Genomic DNA, 21676 nt, shown 5'->3' on the forward strand with positions numbered 1-21676 from the left:
CGTTTTTTGCAAATGCGTATGAATTTTTCAAAATGAAAATTAGGTCGTACACACTAATCGGATGCGTAGTCGGACGTATTGAAATATTTTAACATTTTGTCGGATGCGTAGACGCAATTTCAGTGAATAATGGCAAGAACCTGATACGAAAATATGAAAACTGTGCTTCTTTTTCCAAATATGTGTAACACAAGCAAGAATACCGAGATGTAAAGAGGACAGTGACTTCATGGAAGGAAATTTGGGAAATTCGCGATAAAGATTTGGACGGAAGGCATTTTATTTAATGAAAAACCCTTGAACCGAACGAATGTATGAACACAAAGTTGACGCGTTCGTTTCCACGCGCGAATGCAAACTTAATGCGTATCTATTTTTTATTTTGATGAAGTATGAACGTTAAATCCAAATTCGAAATGTCGGGTGCGTGAACGCAGTCGCAGCGAGTATGAACCGCCCTTAACAGACATCGCCACAAGTCGTACTTGAAGCGTACTACTTAGAAGCATGGTCAGCATCAGCGTAGTGGTATCGTCTTACAGTCTTCACATTGGTTTGTGTAACAAGTAGTATTGGTTGTGTATTGGTTTGTGTAAAGTAGTATGGTCCTGTACGTCGCAGCGGCAACAAAGTAGGAACGACTGCTTGGTCAACATTGGTTTAGTGTAACCGTCGTGGCATCGAGTCAGCAACGCTTTTGACGTAGAAGCAGCGCAGTACAGTCGTGATTTAGTCTGTAACGTTTATGGATTTTGACGGCGATTGAATTGTGCCCCGATTAGATAATTTGTTCAGATTTTTCAGATCGGGGTGATCGGCATGATCTTGTAGTGCTGTGTGAACGGGGTATAAACTGTTGCGAGGGGAAAAATAAAAGTCTGGTCCCCTGACCAAAGATTCCTTGACGTCTCTTGTTAAAAAACTTAGGTCTGGGGCCTTTCTCAAACCACGGCTTGGGCTCCGGCTCAGGCTCCGCGTGCTGATATCCGTGTAATACGCGCTGCTCCAAAATGCAGGTTAAATGCAAGCTGCGTACACAGTACGCTGAGCCTAAGCCTGAGCCGGAGCCCAAGCCGTGGTTTTGAGAAAGGCCCCAGGTATCACCCACGGTTAAAAATAGAGCATGACGCAACTTGTCAGGGTCAGGGGTCATCTCCAGGGAAACCATGTCTGCACGTACTAGTTGCCAAAACTTAACCCTCCTCCCAACGGCCGCCAGGCCGGAGGGTAACTAGATTATTTGGATCGTCAATGAATGACAATCTGGTTCAACACGTATAATTTCGACAGCAATTCACCAGATTTCCCCATTTTTACCACTTTTAAAAATCATGAAACTTAATCCTCAATCAATGTCTAATGTCATGAGCACTCAAGTCAAAACACCTTTGAAAAAAAAAATATTTTTGAAGAAAAAGGACAAAAACTTACCAGATCCCGGAGCGATTTCCCAGGTTTATATATTTTGAACTTGTCGCATCGCTTTGCAAACGCTTTATTTAGGCACAACGCCTGCATTGGCAATAGCTGGCATAGAAACTCCTGGATCTACGGCCGACAGGACTGACATTACGAATCCATACCGAACATCAACGATACTGTCCGAATGTTGACGACAACACATTCGGAACATTTCGGATAACTTCGAAAAAGGAGGAATTGATTTTGGGTGATACCGGACCCTAAATTCGACAGAGCCTAGTCGGAGATTTTTGGGTCTGGGAACCAGACTAGAAAAATAATTGCCAAGCATAATAAAGTTTGGCAATACAAGGAAGCATGCGGACAAGAAAACATGCATACTTCGGGTTAACCCTTCCTGACATTTTACTGCAATAAAAAGACGGGATTTCCTCTTATATCATGCAACAATCAAAGTTGGGCATTTTTAAAAACTGCAAAATACTTGTTGGCAACGAAAATGGCTTTGGTAATAGTTATATGAATATACTTTAACACAAACATTTTCAACTGAAAACAAGTTTAATTGCAAAACATTATGTGTACGCACACATAGCCTTTAGTCAAGGCGCACGCGGCATACCGGATAGCACGCACAGCCCCCAAAATGTAACGCACGAAAAAAGACTATCACCGCGAGCGGCGAAGCCGCGAAGCGCCTTTACCAACTCGTTTTTGGGGGCCTTATGTTTTTCTTTACATTTGCCAACGATTTTGGTGGGAGAAAATGTAACGAATTTGCATCGAACGTTCTTGTGACGTCATGCAAGTAATTGTGACTTCTTATTGGCCAGCAACTCACCACGCTAATGCATTATGCATTACATTTTCTCCCACCAAAATCGATGGCAAGTGTAAAGAAAAACATAAGGCCCCAAAACGAGTTGTTATAAGCGCTTCGCGGCTTCGCCGCTCGCGGTGATAGTCTTTTTTCGCGCGTTACATTTTTGGGGTTGTGCGTGCCATCCAGTGTGCCGCGTGCGCCTTGACTAAAGGCTAACGCACACATGGAGACTAGTATTTGACCGAAATACTGCAAGAGTTTGCTTTCGGCAGAAATCTTCAAAATATTTGCTATCAAATCAAACAAAAAACAAGAAACTAAAACCAAACAAAAAGCAGCTTGAAATTGTCATTTTTGGTCTGGTGACTGCCACCCATCAGGGCTGTATACGTTTTATTTACAAAATGTGTTCCAAAGAGGAGGAAAAGATACACTTACTGTAACTGTACTTAATCTGAAGTCTCGATTCTGCAAAGGTCAAATTCAACTAATTGATAACAAACTGGTAATAAATGGTTCTTAGCTTTTGATTTGATTTGATCTTATTTGGTCTGATCTTATTTGATTTGATTTGATTTAGTGTAAATGTTCTTGTAAGAGGAAGAAAAACATTCCACAAGCCACAACACTTAAAGGGTTGTACTATAATGTTTCCTTTTTTCTTCCGCGTGGCAATTTGGCGCTTTATAAAAACAGTTAATATTAAACAATAATACAGAGGTTTACAAACTCACCTTTTCAAGACTACGCATACGATATTTAGTGTGAAGACGACAAATACAGCATGCCGACACCAGAACAAAAAGTGCAACCCCAACAACTATCAAAATAGGCAATAAGGATAGTCCCTCCTCGTTCCCCTCCTCAAACAAACATTCGCCAACACACGTGCAGTTTGTATCTCCCGGGTCTAAATCATCATCATCGCACTGCGGACATGAAAGTGAGAAATTCTCACGGCACTCAGTGCATTCGTCTTCCCCCGGTCCTACGCATTCATTTTCAGCACACGTGTCGGCACATGTGTACGTTTCTGGTGTTGAAGTGGTGTCGGTTTCCCAAGAGGTCAAAGATGTTGTGAGCCATTGACCCTGAGTTATTGGGGAACAAAATTGGAAGATAACTAATTTTTTGTTGTCCCAAAGAAATGACCAACATTGTGCACATCAGAGACACCAAAGGTAAACACAATAGATAAAGAGCTTTCCAGATCTCGTATTCGACAAACAGAAGTGTCGAAATGTTTGTATTGTTAATCGTTCCTTTTTGTTTCCATAACAAATATGTTCCCATGTAAATTTGTTTCCAATAAATAAAGACATATCCTTCGAGAAAGACTCTTAGGGTCAAAATGTCAGGCCATCAACTATTTTAGTAAAAAAAAATTACCATTCTTGTATGTTTTAACATAGCCTTGATCAAGGCTGTGTAAACTAATAAAGCTAAAACCATAGAGCACCTCAGCCGCCCGAATATCCCCCGACTGACTCTAAACAGAATAGCACACCGTACTCTCACCCACACCCACACAGCGCCTGTAATATGTACATCCACGCAGCCCCACACACAGCCCCCACACGTACACACTCACCGCTATTCCACACACCGCTATCACCCACAATCCCAGCCCATGAGCCGTCTTGACGATCTTGTACACCGAGTGGCTTATGTGTTTCATTGTTTTTCTTCGCAAATCCGTGGAAAATGGGGGGGGGGGGGGTGAGTGGATATGCAAAGATTTATTTCATGAATAATACATCATTCCTAATAGCCAATCACACACCGTTATTTGTTGGTTTAGAGGAAAATAGATATGAATAATTAATTTACAGCCGTCCAATCAGCTGCACAAAATTTGACCTTTATTTTGACCTTTATAACAGACTGAGACCGTCCATATGGGAATCGCGTCGTCGTCATCGAGCGGCCATTGCATTTTACACATGTTGTAGAAACTTGTATACTGTGTGTACGTCTTTCTCTAAATCAAATTGTACAGCATATTTAGCAGAAAATGGCGTTTTGTTTGAAGTTCAAACCAGAAGAGTTAAATGGAGGCTTAACGTCTGCTGCCGACAAACTAGGAATGAGTGACTTTCGTAGTCAGCAGCGATTTGCATTGGAAGCTATTTTTCAAGGACATGATGTGTTTGTTGGTTTGCCAACTGGGTTTGGTAAATCTGCCATCTTTCATGCTGCACCGTTCTGTGCGAACTTTCTTCGACAGTCCAATGATAGCATTGCAGTTGTGATTTCGCCACTTACAGCTTTGATGGCAGATCAGCTTGATGCGCTGAGAAAATGTGGAGTAAAGGCAGCATGTCTTACAAGAGACACAACCCCCCATACCAAGTGTGCGATTAACAACGGAGATTATTCATTGGTGTTTGCTAGTCCAGAGGCCTTGTCTGTGAGTGGAAGGTCTCTGCTTGGTTGTGACATCTACAGAAAGAACCTGTGTGGGATTTTTGTGGACGAGAGTCATTGTGTAAAGAAATGGTAACCGTACAATTTCGAGGCATGTTTGTGTGGATCATTGTATTCTACTTTTACAGCATCTTTCTACCTATATACATTTTATAACAAACGCTTTTCAAAGACCAACTCGACCGATCCAAGGCAATGTGTTCCTTTAAATAAGATTTAAATCATGAGCATCATAAAATAAAAACCAAGTTCAATCAAAAATTGTCATCAAAAATTACTCCTTTAATATGACAGAAAGATCTTTTATTTATAAAATATGAGGTTGGAACTGAAGGGCAGTAAAACTGACATGGTTTTTCCACTTATCATGTGTTACAGTGTATGCTTAATCCCAGTGTATTTTTTTAAAGGCTACTTCGCTATTAAGTAGAGAATTGCAATACTTTGATATTTTATTTTTTAAACACTAAACAAATATTTGTTTGCAATTTTTGGTTCCATAAATAAAAGGCATTGAAGGATTTTGGTACTTTTTGTAACAAAACACAATGTCCACAGATTTACATTAAACTTGCACCGTTTGAAGATAATGATAATAGAAAGCTTACCTTAAAATATTAAATGCTGAGGTGCTGTAGTTTTTGAGAAATGAGTAAAATAATGTCATGAAAAAACATTTTGTACATGCTAAAATAATTTTACATGCTAAAATAAAGTTCATGACATTGGTTTACTCATTTCTCAAACACTACAGCACCTCAGCAAGTAATATTTTCAGGGAAGCTTTCTGCTATCATCATCTTCAAACTGTGTGAGTTTAGTGTAAATCTGTGGACATGGTGTTTTTTGTCCAACAAAAAGTGCATAGACCCTTTAAATAGCTAACTATTGGTTACAGAAGGGTGGTAGCCTAAGGACAAAAAGTTACAAAATATGATTCAAAGATGCTTTTTTTTTATTTTTGTCAGATGTCAGATTTTTGGCCCCAAACATTAAACAATAGATTTTTTGAGTGAATGGTATCACCCGCTCTTACGAAAAACAGTTTAACTTTTACTTTGAATAGTCAGGAACCATGACAAAAATTCAAAACGTTTCATTTAAAACACATAAGAATTGGTCACGTGATATATTGTCGTTACCCGACAAAAATTTTGAGCACTTTATTTCACTGCTACTAATAATTGGCGCACTTTTTCGAGCAATGGCTCAAATGAAAGCTTGTAACTTTCTCGACCCCCATCAAAATACCTATTGAATTTGAAATCAAAAGTTTGGGGTCAAATCAGCAAAAAATCTGACATAGCATGTTTAACATTGCTTTTTCTCGAACAGCGAATTGCTGAAATGTGGAGAGTAACATGCAGAGACCCGTTTCAAATGTTATTCCAATAACAAACATAGTGGTTGCAAAAAAAATATATTGTAAAAACAAGAGGTGTTCAGGGCGGAGTGCCCGAACACCTAATTAGTAATAACAAAACTTTTGCAATTTAAAGTTTGAAATAAGACTTATTAAATTTTTCATTACGTTTTTCTGTATTTAACAGGCTACCATGGGCTATTTCTTTTAATTACCATCCAATTGGAACACATTTTTATGCACCCCACATTTTTAGCCTAAAGGAAATTTTGGTTCCAATTGCCATGCTTTTTCTTTCTTCTAAGTCATGGCGCTAGTGCATAATGGGCTATAGAGGTGCTTTTATGTCAGTTTTTGGATGCATTTATTTTCCAATGGATAGGGTCCTTATGGAAGTGTTTCAGAATAACAAGTGGCATACTGTAAATTGATAAATATAAAAACATAATATCCAATCGAATCAGCAAGCAGAACCTTTTTATACACCACTTTAATGTGAGGTGGACTTGTAATTGTTGTCACACTGTAATAACGGCTCTATCAATTGAGAAAAAGGAGTGCACCACAAACTGGAACTTCAACTACATGTACATAACTCTCATTAAAGGGTCTATGTACTTTTTCCTAACGCAGTATACAATGTCCACAGATTTACATTAAACTTTTTCAGTTGGAAGATTGTGATAGTAGAAAGCTTAATTGACATTTACTTACTGAGGTGCTGTAGTTTTTGAGAAATGAGTAGAACAAATAATTTCTGTCTCAGTTTTAGCATGTAAAAACGTATGAACCAGTAATGCTATGGTTATGGTATAATATCATAACTGGTTAAAAGGATTTTACATGCTAAAATAATTTTCGAAAATTTTCGAAAATTATTTAGTGACTTGGTTTACTCATTTCTTAAAAACTACAGAACCTCAGTTAGTAATATTTGAAGGGAAGCTTTCCACTATCATTATCTCCAAACCCTGTAAGTTTAATGTAAATCTGTGGACATTTTGAAAAAGAACCCTAATCCTTTAAGTAGCAAAAACTGTTCACTTAATAACACATCTGCGTGATGTACTTATAATGCGATTTCAGCGCCGATTAAATATGCTCTTTGATGACAATGCCTCTACGGTTGATTTCATCCATCTGCTGAGGTCCTCGTGATTCAGTGTTGTTAGCGGACTGCTGGGGAAATCTGGAGAACTGTGGTGGTACCTGCCAGGGACATTGTCAAATATGCTGCGTGTCTCAGCCTGAATTTTCTTGACAAGAGCTTTGACGTCGTCTTCATGGCTTTGGTGTGTGTGTTTTCCAGCCTGTTTCCTCAGACCTGAATTGATGTCATATGTCGCCATCAATGCTTCTACATGTTGTGAAGACTCGCTTACCCGTTTGATTGCAGCTGCAGTTATCTTGCCTCTGAAACCCACACACTGCTCTTTCAGCTCTCTGTTGGCATGTTCAACACCCAAATCACCTTGGATGTTGCCTTCAAGACCCCCAGTTTTGTTTATGAACCTGTTGTGTGTTAAACTATGTGCCTGCTGAGGAGTAAGAAAACAATTCACCTGAGCTAGAAGCCGAAGAGACTGATAGGCATACTTGAATTTATCTGTTGCCTTGAAGAACAACAAAAGATATTTATACAACATGACAACACGTTCCCCGTCGGCCAATTTACAGGCATTGTCAAAGTCCCATGCCAACAAACACAAGCCCAATGAAGTGCGACTGTAGTTGAAGATTCTATCAGAGCCATCTCTAGATCTTCTTGGATTCATAGGGAGAGGTGCACTTGGGCCATGCTTGTTTTTGATGTGTAGTTTCAAACTTTGCAGACGCTTGTAGGTCTTCTTACATTCCTTAATGGGGCATGAAAGACGCTGAGGTTGTGTTGAAATTGCTGACTCTGAAGGAAGAGCATACTCGTCCAATAACTTGCCCAGAGCAGAAGTGACAAAATCTGCAGGGCTGTTATGTTGGTCGGGAGTGTAGACATTTTTAGTCGGCTCACTGTCAATGTTTTCCATGCCGAAGTAGGTCATTGTGGCACACACAACCAGTGCTTTTGTGTATTTCTGCAGAAAGTACTTTGCAGCATTGACGTTGCTCATAGGGTGTTTTGGTACATCTCGTGCCTTGAGGAAATTCCGTGCTGCATACATAGTCCCTGTGTCTGCTGCAGAATCCACATCATATAGAAGTTTCCAAATCGACTGAAAAATAATGTAAATAATTCAGTTGAAATCGTTAATAAAATACACCAGGATGTACATTTAAGGTAAAACATGGGATTTGTAATTTAAAGCTGTCAATGCAGTGTTCTTACTTGCTGTCTGATATTCAACATATGTACAATACAAAACCGATCCCATCAAAATTAAGTTCCTGAAATTGTGAGTGTTATAACTCAAATTAGTAATGCATAAAGGTGATCTGCAATCGCTATTTTCTTGACTTTGACAGTAGGCCTATTCCAGACAAAAATACTTCTCTATGGAAGATTGGTACTGGTATGAATTTCATAATCAGTAAGTTTTCAGACTGATACTAAAAAAGTTGATGAATACCAATCCTGTAAACTGTCTTTAACCTGACAAAAAAAAATGCTGTACATTTTTCAAAATAAACCAGAATGCGAATAATGTCAACCTCCTTCTGAAGTACGAAAAAGGGATTAACATGGGGACATTTCAACTGAATCAAGCACTTGTGTACAATGTACCTCATAGTAATTGGCCAATGTATGCCAGTCTTCGAGGACAGGCATCAGACCCAGAAGCTTGCGGGAAGGGTTGGTAGAATCTTCCTTGTCTTCCTGGGCATTGGATTCTCTTTCCACTGTGAGCAGATCGCCTCCTGACATGGTGAGAATTGGTGTTTCGGTGCCATGATTAGGGACGTAAGTGTGGAGTTTATGCATTATTTTCTCGATGCCCTCGGATGTATTTTCATTCTCCATCATCACTCCTAGTCCAACCTATTGACATAAAATGTATTCTAAAATTGAATATCTATACTTATATTTAAAACCACTTTTTACATACTAGCTAGCAATGTTTTGTTTGTTAAGTGCATGTAAGAACAATTTACAGTGATTTTTAGTTTGAAATGCTTTTTTAATTTTTGGTTCTAATGTCTTATATCAAGTGATTGCATGTACACTGTAAAATCGTTTTAAATAACTACACATCTTGTGTTCTCACTTTAATTCTTGAAAAGTCGAGAAAGTGATCTTCCCTTAAAAATATTAACAAACCATTTTAAAATTGTGACTTTGCTCTTAAAAAAGTGTTCTTCCATAAGTATAATTTTGAAAGATTGAAAATTTCTCTCTCTTGCCCGAGTGGTGTGAGTTTGGCTGTTTAGAGAGTGTAATTTACTGTGCATCACCCTTTTTCGAGTGAAATTAGAGCGAACTTCACTCTGAATTTTTATTAAATACCCGTCTTTCACTCTAAAAAGAGTAGAGTGGTACGACGAACAAAGCGAGTCGTTTTTTACATTAGGGAGTACGTTTCAATGTACATTGTTTTGAATTTTCCAGGAAACTTGCTCCATATTTTTTTAATTTCACAATTATTTGTTCAACATACCAGTTGAGTTTTTTTCTTGGCTTCTGTCATGTTATTGTGAAGCACATGTGCTGGGACTTCACACTTGACCCACGCTAGCTTAGGGAGGTATCTGGCAATTATGTGGGCGATGTGGACTATCCAGTTGCTCCGCAAGGCGTGCTCATCTTCTACGCTCGGCAAGAACAACGATGGAGATATTGAGGTAACATCTTCTACTTGAGGCTTATTATTTGATAAGTGAAATGAAGACACCCTATTTTCAACAGCTATCATGTGGAACATGTGCCAGTCTACATTTTGATGTTGCCTTGTCATGTACCGTGCATGTGTTTTAATGTCAACATTGTCTCCAATTAACCGGTACCCAGGATGTCTAGACTTGTTGTGTTCAGTGAGTGACTTTCTTGGTATGAGGCCTGCCAAAATGGCCTCTTCTACTAAAGCCTGGTCAGCCATCTTCTTTTGCCACTCTTTGACTGGTTTGTCGAAGTCTTTTCCATATGATGTCTGACGGTTATGGGCCACATCATACGATGAACAAACAAATCGTGCCTTCAATCTTCTGAACGCCTTTTTCTTTGCTCCAGCTCTTTTTAAGATGAGGGAGGTCATGACGGCGTGGAGGTTCATGTCGTTTGATCGGCAGTTGAGGAGTGTGGATGCTGCCGCCATGATGCCAGGCTTGATAGTTTCTTGGTTCTTCTTTGTACTTCTACTTAGATTCCTCTTTGAAATCGCTGCAGCCATCAAAAGTGTTAGAAATGTTGGAGCTCTTTCTTGTAGTTCGGTTTCTTGTTGGGTGTAAGACCAGCTGTCTAGGTTTTCAGCAGAACTCATACGGAAGACTGATGGATTTGTTGTAGAGCACAGATTTTCACACTCCTTATCTATGAGCTGCTCCATGGTCTTGCAGTCCATGCTCACTTTTGGATAAGCTGCAAGTCTTTCTCCCTCATGATGAAAAAATACTCCTTCAACATCCTGCAAAGACAAGCCAAAAATCGGGAAACCATGTTAATTATCAATTGGTCACATTTAATCTTCAAATGATAAAAAAAAACAAAAAAAAAAAACAACAACAACAACAACAACAAAACTAAAAAAATAAACATTAATTTGTACTTGATATCTTTGATACTTGATTTTTGATGCTGACTGTCGTGGGGCGCATTCTTATTATTAAAATGTGTGTGTTCAAAGAATCTTCTCTTGTTGGTAATATTGAATTTCAAGTGAAATTTTGTGAAAAGCACGATATCGGGGTGAAAAAAAAAAAATCCAAACAAATTACCCCCCTGGCATTTTTTCATCAACCCTTACAACTGGATGGAATAAAAATATAGTAAGAAAACTACCACACATTCTTGCAATCAAGGCTAATGGTTTTGAGAATGGCGGCCATCATGAAAATAAAATACTGAAGCCCTTCCTTGCCCTTTTCAGAAAGGTGGGGACGATCAAAAACTAACACTTGCATGTAGTCCCTGCATGTTGCAGTTAAATCATACTATGATATATAGTGCCACTAATAGTGTTGTTTCTTGTGAAAGGGACATTTTTTATACATAAATTGGATTACGGAATCACCGCTCGAAAAAATGGTGTTTCAAAAAAGAAAAATTAAAATTCCCTGACCGAAAAAAACAAATGTAGTAAAGAAAAAAGAAAGGAAAAACAAATCCACAAAAGTGCCACCGATCGCGCACAAAACACCATCGTGTAAAAGTATTACTTTCAGATCACATGAGTTCTATACTAAACTAGCGATTTTTTTTTTTCTGGAATTAAAACAAGACCCCTACAATAACACATCACGGAGCTATAAACTGTACATGTACATGTACACAATGCTAATGAGCGAAGGTTTCATGCACATAGCCTATGTACATGTGAGCGCATTCAATGGATTTGCTCAATGAATTTGGACAAACTTGTGCGTAATCTACAGGTTGCGCTCTGCAGAGTTGGCAGCTGAATGGCGATCCAACAAAAAATTGCGCAGTCTGTAGATTTGCGCTCTTTGTATGGTAGCTCAGGGTGATGATTCGAAAAAAATAGCGCGCAATCTGCCCATTGTGCAAATCTGTAGAATGCGCACAACGTACACACACACACACATGCGCTAGGAACTATAATAACAATAATAACAAGACTTGTATCAAACCCGTAATCCAAGTTATAATAAAGAAAATGGCCTAAACACGAACCGCTAAACTTACTGTTTGTTCTGAAACGGGAACGTCCAGGTGAACCACATCATCCATGTACAAAGCTTTCTTGCGACCACCACTAGTACATGTTGTAGTAACAGCAACGGTAGCCGTCATTGTTTCAGCCTGGTCCTTCTCCGCCGCTTGACGATCAGGCGTTCCTTGGTCTTTCGACATTCGTTTTACTCGTGTGGACGTGGGTGAGGAAGACTCAAAAGTGTTCATCAAACATGAACTTGAAAAGTCTGATTGTAGCTTTCTTTGTGCATCAAGTCCGTCCTCATATTTATTGACCCTTCGCATACATGCTGTACAGAGAATGAACGAATTTGGATACACATCGACGATGGAAACCTGTAAAGCTTGGTTCAATGAACTTACTAATTTTGAGGAATGCAAAAGACCAGCCCGAAACGATCTATATGCTTTTCCAGTGATGTCCTCACTGCAAATAATACACCATCTGCCGAGATGGTTTCGCTTGACTTGGGTTGAAACTCGCTTAACCGGTGTTTCAGTTGAAATTCCGGGCTCCATTTTGAACCATTTGGACGCAATTTAGTTGCATGTGTGTACCACCAAACTTGCTAACGTTTATATGCATCATCAACTAAACAATCAGGCTTCATGCATACGTACCAATAAACAACGCGCACATGTATTACTATTGTGTACTTTTATGTAGACTTACAAGTTTATCTGAGCCTGCCACTGTCGTGTGCGGGCGCTAGAGTAATCATACATATTCATAATGTTTATTAAACATGACCACTTCCAATGGCCAATCAAGATCCTTCTATTACAAGTAGGGCGCGCTCATTACCGTAACCACAAGACCCGGAAGTGTACAAGATCGTCAAGGCTGTGAGCCTGACGGCTCACGGGCTAGGATTGTGGGCGATAGCGGCGAGTGTGTGTGTGGGGCTGCGAGGATGTACATATTACAGGCGCTGTGTGGGTGTGGGTGAGAGTACGGTGTGCTATTCTGTTTAGAGTCAGTCGGGGGATATTCGGGCGGCTGAGGTGCTCTATGGTTTTAGCTTTATTAGTCTACACAGCCTTGATCAAGGCTAGTTTTAACAGTGTCTTAACACATGCTTCACTTCGTGAAAACGAAAACCACCAAAAATGTTTTGCCCGCAGAGCGAACACAAACCAATGCATGAGAGACATTGTATTAGGCTTTCGTGAAAACTCACGCTTCAATGGGTCACTGACGGGTCAATGAAAACAAAATTGCAAAGCTATGGCTGCAATACGTCGTTCACGAAAACATTATGTATGGGAACTGAAACTGGAATGAAATGTTAGGGATGGAGATAGTAATAACTAATTTGTGTTAACAAAAATTGAAGAAAAAAAATATCAGTCAAAGAACTCATCAAGCAAAAGTGAAGAGAAGCGGTATAGAGGACCAGATTTAGACATTTTTTTCATGTTGAGTCAAACAAATTGCAAAAGTTTGTTTTATTGTTGATTCTTGTTTATTGGGTGGTTATTGATGACATATCCAAAATGGGACAAGAGTTTCAACCCAGAAATGACCTAATTTGCATATTTAAATTAGGTCGTAATTATCAAACTTTAAGGTAAATTATCTCTAAAACTATCCATTTTTAGGACAAATGTTGTGTTAGAGGTGAATAGAAACCTAACCCTGAGAATCTAAAAAACATATTTGTATACTCGATTGACACCTTCCAAACAACTAGGTCAAAGGTCAAATGGTCAAACATACGTTAAATTGGTTTTCTCACTCAAATGCATTGTTACATGGCTACCATCACAGTGAAATTAAAAATGAATGTATTCTTTGGTTTAAATGATAAACCTTCATCAATGACATTCAATTAAATCAATTAGATTCAAATGACCTTTCTAAACAGCTAGGTCAAAGGTCAAGATGAATGGTGTGATGGGCCTTTATAGTACAGCTAGCTTTGTTTCATCGCAGTTTATTAGTACCTGCATGTGTAAACAGGAAAGCGGAGTTTGCCAGTGTATTTGAATTTTATCTTTGGTTTCAAAGAACTCATCAACATGTTGTATGAGAAAGGGCTTTGTCTGTTCTATAATGAAGGTCCGCTATTCAAAGGGTCTGTAGCAAAACACCAGGGTGATAGCTTCTCTGGTAGCTTCTGGGAGCGATAGCTTCTCTTGATCTCCTTTGGAAGTGCGGTTCATACAAGAGAAATACCAACAGGTAGTTAACAATGCCTTTAGAGAAGTTTATTGAGGCAACAACAGAATTAGAGGCAGCAACAAAGGAGCACCAGCTGGGAGGCAACAGCAGGGGAGGCAACAACATGGGAGGCAACAACGGGGATGCAGCAAAAGGGGAGGCAATAAAAGTGGAGGCAACAACTAGGGAGGCAATTTGGGTGGCCACAACTAGGGAGGCAACAACTAGGGAGGCAACAACTGTGGAGGCAACAACTGTGGAGGCAACAACAAGGGAGGCAACAACTGGGAAGGCAACAACACCGGATGTAACGACCGAGGAGGCAACAACTTAAGAAGCAACAACTGGGGAGGCAACAACGATGGAAACAATGGGGGTGGCAGCAACTGGAAGGCAGCTAAACGGTAGGCAACAAAAGTGGAGTTGACAACTAGGGACGCAACAACCGGGGAGGCAGCGCAACAGGGGAGGCAGCAACAGGGGATGCAACAAATGGGGTGGCATCAACTGGGGGCAACAAAAGGGGAGGGCAGGAACTGGGGAGGCAACAACCAGGGAGGCAGCAACAGGGGGGGGGGGGCAACAACTCGGGTGGCAACAACCGGGGAGGCAGCAACATGGGAGGCAGCAACTGGGGATGCAACAACTGGGGATGCAACACCTCCCCAGTTGTTGCCTCTCCTGTTGTTGCCTCCCCTGTTGTTGCCTCACCAGGCAACAACAGGGGAGGCACCAGGTGAGGAGGTACATGTACCAGCGAGGGAGGCACACAACTGGGGAGGCAACAACAGGGGAGGTAACTGATCTAATTGTCGAGAGCATCGTGGAATCACACAAAGACGGGATATGGATGAAGCACAGCGGACACTGTGGCTGCTGACGATGCCTGAATATGCTCAGAGAAGCTGAGTAGCTACAACAACGCAACAAGCTAAATCAAATATGGCAAAGACAGCAATCATTCTTGAGTACCTAGAAGGCCATAATCCATTTGAAAAGAATCACTGTCTCTAAGACGTCATCAGGCATCGCATCAAATAGTGTGTCAAACGTCTGGTCTTCAACGTTTGCCATTGACACAGGGACAAACATACCGACAGATTATCAACACATCAGCAACGTGAAACCAAAATAATGTGCAAACCTTTTTGCAGTCAATCTTTCAGAATATACCTTGATTTGCCACTCAACATGGCGGCAAAGAGTCACAAGAGTGTCTCAATCAGAGGTGGAATCATTCATCCCAAATAATTCATTTATTATTAATTTCAATGTAATGGGAAGCCATGTAATGATGAATTTGAGTGGAGAAAACCAATTTCACGTATGTTTGACCCCCTTGACCTTTGACCTAGTTGTTTGGGAAAGGGTCATTTGAGTATACAAATATGTTTTTCAGATTCCCAAGGTCATGTTTCTATTCACCTCTAACACAACATTTTTCCTAAAAATGGATAGTTTTAGAGATAATTGACCTTAAAGTTTGATAATTACGACCTAATTTAAATATGCAAATTAGGTCATTTCTGGGTTGAAACTCTTGTCCCATTTTGGATATGTCATCAATAACTACCCACTTAACAAGAATCTACAATAAAACAAACTTTTGCAATTTGTTTGACTCAAAATTTTAAATCTGGTCCTCTAGTATAATTATATAACATTCAGATATTTCTGAAAAAGCTGACAGACCACTGAAATGACAAGTTAAATGACCCTGCTGGCTAGTCAGTGAGGGAAAGGGCAAACCCTGCAGTTGGATAGAGAACCTTGGGATTGTATGTATTGCTATGTACGTAGACTTACCGTAACTGGTGAAAACGCCATTGTTAACACAATGACAAGGACTCCGATAGGTAGAGCTACACCACCGCCAGACAGCCCACTGAACTGTGCCATTATGTTACACTCACAGCCCCTTGAAAACTCAAAACAAACTTTTACAAAGTATCTGCATTCACTCCTAAAAACTCATTGATCCTGACAAGTTCTCACACAGCTTTTGGTTCGTCGCTAAGCTCCTATCCACATTCAGAGAGGAGAATTAGTAGAGGCGTAAAGTCTGTGAAGTTTCTGATCTAAAACGAGGAAGTACAAGGAATTTAATAAACCCACCTCCCGTATTGCAAAACTCACTCATATTACTGGCTCATTAAAATAGCACGTAGCAGCAAACGCAGGGGTGACCTCCAATTCTACCAAAGTACGGCATTTAGGCCTAGAGACGTCAGGGAACTTTTAGTCTAGTGGGATTTCTGAAAAAGAGCCCCAGTTAAGTTCATTGAAGCATTTAGTGGTGAACTTTTATTTTTTTTCTGTTCCGAAAGTGTCCAATGGCTTTAAGCAAGAGACCAAAATGGACTAAACGTGGAAAATTACGTCAACATTTTGGGAACAAGTCATGAATATTCATGACGACAGTTATTCGGTTTTGGGTGTGTCCCTCTAGGGCCGGCGTAGTGATTCGATCGTGAGCCATGTGTTACACTCAACATGTTATTTTCACTGAACAAAAATGTTGTTCAGTATGTGCTACTCTTTTTCCAGATGTTTTTTATTGGTTGATTTATATTTTTTACTTTTTAGGTGTTTTTTTTTTTTGCGTCGCACTTTTGTTGTAGCTTTTCAAAGCTTTTATGTTTTATTCCACTTTCGTTTCATGAGCAAGGTACTCTTTTTATATAAAACAAGTGTTCACTCTTGCCCGCCCGAGTGGTGTCAGTTTCGCTTTTTTGAGAGTAAAAGTCCATCTGTGTCACTCTTTAAAGCCATTGGACCCTTTCGGTAAACAGTATTTTCCAAGGCCCACACTTCGTGTATCACAACTTCTATATCAAATAACAAACCTGTGAAAATTTGGGCTTAATCGGTCATCGGAGTCGGGAGAAAATAACGGGAAAACCCACCCTTGTATCCGCGCGTTTCGCCGTGTCATGACATGTGTTTAAAATAAATCCGTATTTCTCGTTAACGAGAATTGATATTGTTTTATTGTTTTCTCAAAAAGTAAAGCATTTCATGGAATAATATTTCAAAAGAAGTATTTCACCACTACCTTCTGTAAACCCTGTAAGTTATTTGTAAATCTGTTAACTTTTTTGTTTTTTTCTGTACCGAAAGGGTCCAATGGCTTTAAGTAAAAGTGAAAGACGGGTACTTACAAAATCGAGTTGAAAGTACCCGTTTTTCACTCTAAAAACAGTTGTCCGCAAAATGGCGCTTTGCAAGAGTGGTCGATGGCGGACAAAATGACTGGTTTTTCATTCTTTTAGAGAGAGAGAGAGAGAGAGAGAGAGAGAGAGTGAAAGAGTGCTGTACCGTACCTAAGTGCTGTGGGCCTAACCTGGGCTGACCCGTAGTAATCTAATCGTATCTAGTTTAATATAATTTTATGATTTGGATCGAAAGCTAAGGCCATCTACCCTATTCATTATTTATTGTTTTTATATAAGTACGTGGCTTGTCATGTCCTCGATAAAAGTCGTCGATAGGTGGCTCATTGTCAGCGCAAAGAGTGAGTTGCTGATGCCGCGGTATAGGGAAAGCGCGATAATGTGAATCTGATCTACGCCACTTTGTGGGCTTATGACGCGCGCCCTCGCGTGTCGGTTCAATGTCAATAGCGAGTTGTGTGAGTGGTTTTGGTTTTATGAAAAGTCTTATAGGTTTATAGAGAGAGAGCATTTTGAAAGTGTCAGTCTTTAAGGCTTCTCATTTTCAAAATTGTGGCCTTGATTTGATAAAGACTTCAGCCAATTGGCTTGTCTTTATTGAACCATGGGAAGATGCAATGTTTAACTATTTTAAAAGACTTTTATCATTTTGAAAATTACATAACATTCAAAGTCTGACTCTCTGGGAATTGGAACTAAACTGTGGAGATCTTTTCACACGCTGCTATACCATTATGGGTTGTACAAATAACTCAAAATATGGGCCGAAATCCTCTATTGCCCCTTTCGAATCCACGGCTTCGGCTCCAGATTCGGCTCAGGCTAGATTGGCCCCGCGGTAGTTTGGACAATATTGTTCGTGCTTCGTGTACGCACTTATAGGGCTTCAGACGAGAGGACGGAGCCTGAAGCCAAATCCAAAGCCGAAACCATGGTTTGGAAAAGGGCCTGATAAATATTATTGGACAGTAGATTGTAACGAATGATAAGCTGTCGATGGTGACATTGTTATGTTAGTATTCAAACAGAGGTCTGATAATGGCCTGCAGACTGCAGTACTAGTCCATAAGGACATAACAATATGAACAAGCCTTTATGATCCGCTATACTTTTTGGAGGTGCGCCGTCGGCCGGAGCGCAATGTGCCCCTACCTCATAATTATAACAATTTATAAAATAAAATCTGCCCCTGGATTTGGGGTTTAGAAAGCTGCAGACCGTATAAGTCGGCCGGGTCAATGTATGACATGACATGGTGGTCTCAACTTCAAGGTAGCACGTGATGAAGACAATACACACAATATGGTACTAGAGTGTGCCAGAGCTGGCAGGACAGTCTAGTGATCAAGACCAGTTTTGTAGCCTTGACTTTGGTGAATAGAGCAAGGTTTTCTATTATTAGCAGACTTTGCTCTATAAATAGTATGACCATTGAGGCTTTGTGTGGACTATTAAGTACTAACGTGGAGCCACACTGTACCGATTTGTGAATTTCTGTTGGAAATTAACCAAAAAAAGTTCTCGAGGTAAGATCCGTTTAATTTTAAAGCTTCACTATTTCAGTCATTTTCCACTGAACAAAATCCAACACCATTCTGACAACACTCAACACCCAAACTAATGCATGTTGATTACGGTATTTTGCATGACAAATTGCCCAGTGTGTGCCAGTTCCCAGACCAGCAAAATCAAACAAAAACTGCAGTTGGATTGTTATGGGTTTGAGCTGGTGGGGTGGGACCGGCTGCCTCGATTCTCAAAGTGGCTACACAGAGTCCGTTTCCGGCATCATTTTAACTTTCTAAAATGTTTTTTTGTAAAGGTATTCTCACTTGTTTTATCTCAACATAATATGCATAACATAATAATAGTCTGTAGTGTCTCAAGTGGTCATGGAAGTTACAAAATAATAATGAAACCGTCACAGTCAGGCCATAAACTATTTGGTGCATTTCCGTTGGTTGTAAGTTGCAACAGCTAATTCTATTTCTCAAATTAGTAACATGAAAAGACAAAAAAACACCATCAAATCCCATTAAAAAATTCCCTTGTTCCCAAATTTCCCAGATTTCTTTCCAAAAACCTACGTAACTATCAGAGGGAGCCATTTATTTCAATGTTTTATATTGGGTGCGTTCGTTTAGCTCCACTTGGTCGACCCCGGTGTGTGGCGTTTTTTTTTTTCTAGGACGAACGTGGGTATTTATCTGCACACGTTCGTCCTAGGAAAAGAAAACGCCACACACCGGGGTCGACCCAGGGAAGCTAAACGAACGCACCCATATACTATTATCAGCAAATCTGTATTGCTCGTTACCAAGGTTTTATGCTAACAATTTGCTGAGCAGTTACTAAGTGTCCAGTGCCTTTATAGCTATAAAAGTCCATTACTTATAGTGTTTATATTTTTGGTAGATGGCTTGGACATTTTAAGAACTTGTTGGGTTGGGTGTGACACATGCATTACCCAAGCCCATATATCAGCACTGACTAACAGATGTAGTCCAATAGATAAAATGTTCTGGGGTTTGCGGTGACACCATGACAAAATATCTTCAGTGAGTAGTGGTGGCTCTGACAAAAGCCGGTTTATACTGTTCTGTTTATGTTTATCGGTAGATGGCTGATGATCAGCAGACTCATGTTGCAGATGAACATCAACAGGTACGCATGATGATGTGGGTTGTACCTCGATCAACCTCGACAGTATTCACCAAGCTTATGAGCTTCATCGATGACTCCTTGATCTATTTCCAGCCTTATCTCGCTGCTCTCTGGTTCGGTCAATATCCCCAGAAATCTCCTAAATGTGATGACCAGGACGCCGCTAGAGCTTACCTGGAGAAACTGTCTGAGGTGACTAATGTGACGGATGGAATCCAGACGACTGAGTGCACCTTCAGCTGGGCGAAGGAGCAGCTTGAGAAGCCACACGGTGGTAAGAAGCTCATCTTCTGCAAGGATCTGTGCTTCTCTGTTGCCGATCACTTCGAGTCTCTTCCCCGGGGTTATCGCCACGTATTTCTCATCAGACACCCTCTGAAAGTCTTTGCGTCTTGGAGGAAAATCTATCCACTCGAGAGATGTGTAGACTTCCAGCTTGATGAGGTACCGTCCAACGAGTGTGTTTTTCCCCTCTGGTTGCGCCTTCAAGGAGATGATTGAGTTACTGGACCACGTGAAGACGACACTTGATCCAGAACCAATCATTATAGACTGTGATGACCTGCTGCGTGATCCTCAAGGCATCATCTCAAAGCTCTTTAAGATGGTAGGGTTACCATTTGAGGATAAGTACATGCACTGGGAGGAAGGTGGTGCGGTAGCAAAGCAGTGGGTGATCTGTAATGGCTTCTTGCAGGGCCACGAGCGCTGGCAGTACTACAAACATGCATTTGCGAGTACGTGTTTCACAAAAGTTGGCGTGCTGCCTGATCGGGCTACCTTAACTCCTGATGTTCTCCGTTTGGCTGATGCCTCTATGCCGTACTATGACATAATGTTCGCCCAACGTTTGACTGTGCAGAACGTAGAATAGATGGATTGCACATGGCGTCATTGACCACCATCTTGGATGAAACATGCACGCATGAACGGCTATAATTTAGCCTTTTTGAGTTATGACGGACACTGCAGTTTTGTGCAGGGTTTGATTTGGATGTATACAGCCATGTATCACTCCTAAAATTAAAATTAAATATAAAAAAAATGCTAAACGTGGTTATGAATTTGTTTTATTATAATAACAAAATATAAATTGCATTTGAGAAACTATGCTGTCAGAAACGTTCTTTAGCTTGTAAATCATGGAATAAGTTCCTGGGTAGACATAACCGCACCGGGTTTTCGGCGATACATAAAAAAAAGCTACCATTTTTTGAAATGAAATGTTCACGGTTTGATTTGTTTGTATAGCAACAGGATTAAACCAATCGACAGTTCCAAAAGCCAATGCGTTCTTTTGAAGCCAGAATGAATTGATTAATAAATAACAACGACCGAGGTCCAAAGCCCGTGTGAACAATGTTAGTACAGATTATTGTGTTGTTTTTACCCTGATAACGATGTGTACCAATCATTGTGACGTGTTTCTGATGTTAATGTATGTTATTGGGACGTTACCAACTGTTACGGCGACATGTTGAAAAGTACTGGACGCCTTTGATAATAATAATTGTGAAAGACCAGTTCTCACTTTGTGTATCCAAACAACCACAAAATGCATAAAAAACAGATCTGTGATTTCTGACTCAATTAGCCATCGAAGTTGCAAGAAAATAATGAAAGAAAAACACTCTTGTTGCACAACAATGTGTTCTTTCAGCAAATGTCTAAGAATGCATGCAGCAGGCCTAAAATCTTTCGTATTTAAGTGAAATACCTCTTTCTCAAAAATAACGTTACTTGAGAGGGAGCCGTTTCTCACAAGGTTGTATACACATTCTTGGGGTGGGGCTGAGATGTAACAAAGTGGGCGTAACAACTTTAGATGATTCAAATTGGT

General features: G+C 40.1%; 1 protein-coding gene and 1 pseudogene across 1 annotated transcript in view; one reads left to right on the forward strand and one right to left on the reverse strand.

Moving 5' to 3' along the window:
* Positions 1–16108, reverse strand: part of LOC139950150 (uncharacterized) — a 27178-nt gene extending 11070 nt beyond the window's left edge. The window contains exons 1-2 of the mRNA XM_071948775.1: positions 15806–16108; positions 2980–3336 (exon numbers count right to left, since the gene is read on the reverse strand). Of these exons, the coding sequence (XP_071804876.1) occupies positions 2980–3336; positions 15806–15898 (450 nt within the window). The 5' untranslated portion in view covers positions 15899–16108. The remainder of the gene's footprint in view (positions 1–2979; positions 3337–15805) is intronic.
* A 2342-nt stretch (positions 16109–18450) lies between these two features.
* Positions 18451–20813, forward strand: LOC139949866 (uncharacterized; annotated as a pseudogene).
* The last annotated feature ends 863 nt before the right edge of the window (positions 20814–21676 follow it).

The sequence above is a fragment of the Asterias amurensis genome, chromosome 17 (genome assembly GCF_032118995.1).
Source record: "Asterias amurensis chromosome 17, ASM3211899v1".
NCBI lineage: Eukaryota > Metazoa > Echinodermata > Asteroidea > Forcipulatida > Asteriidae > Asterias > Asterias amurensis.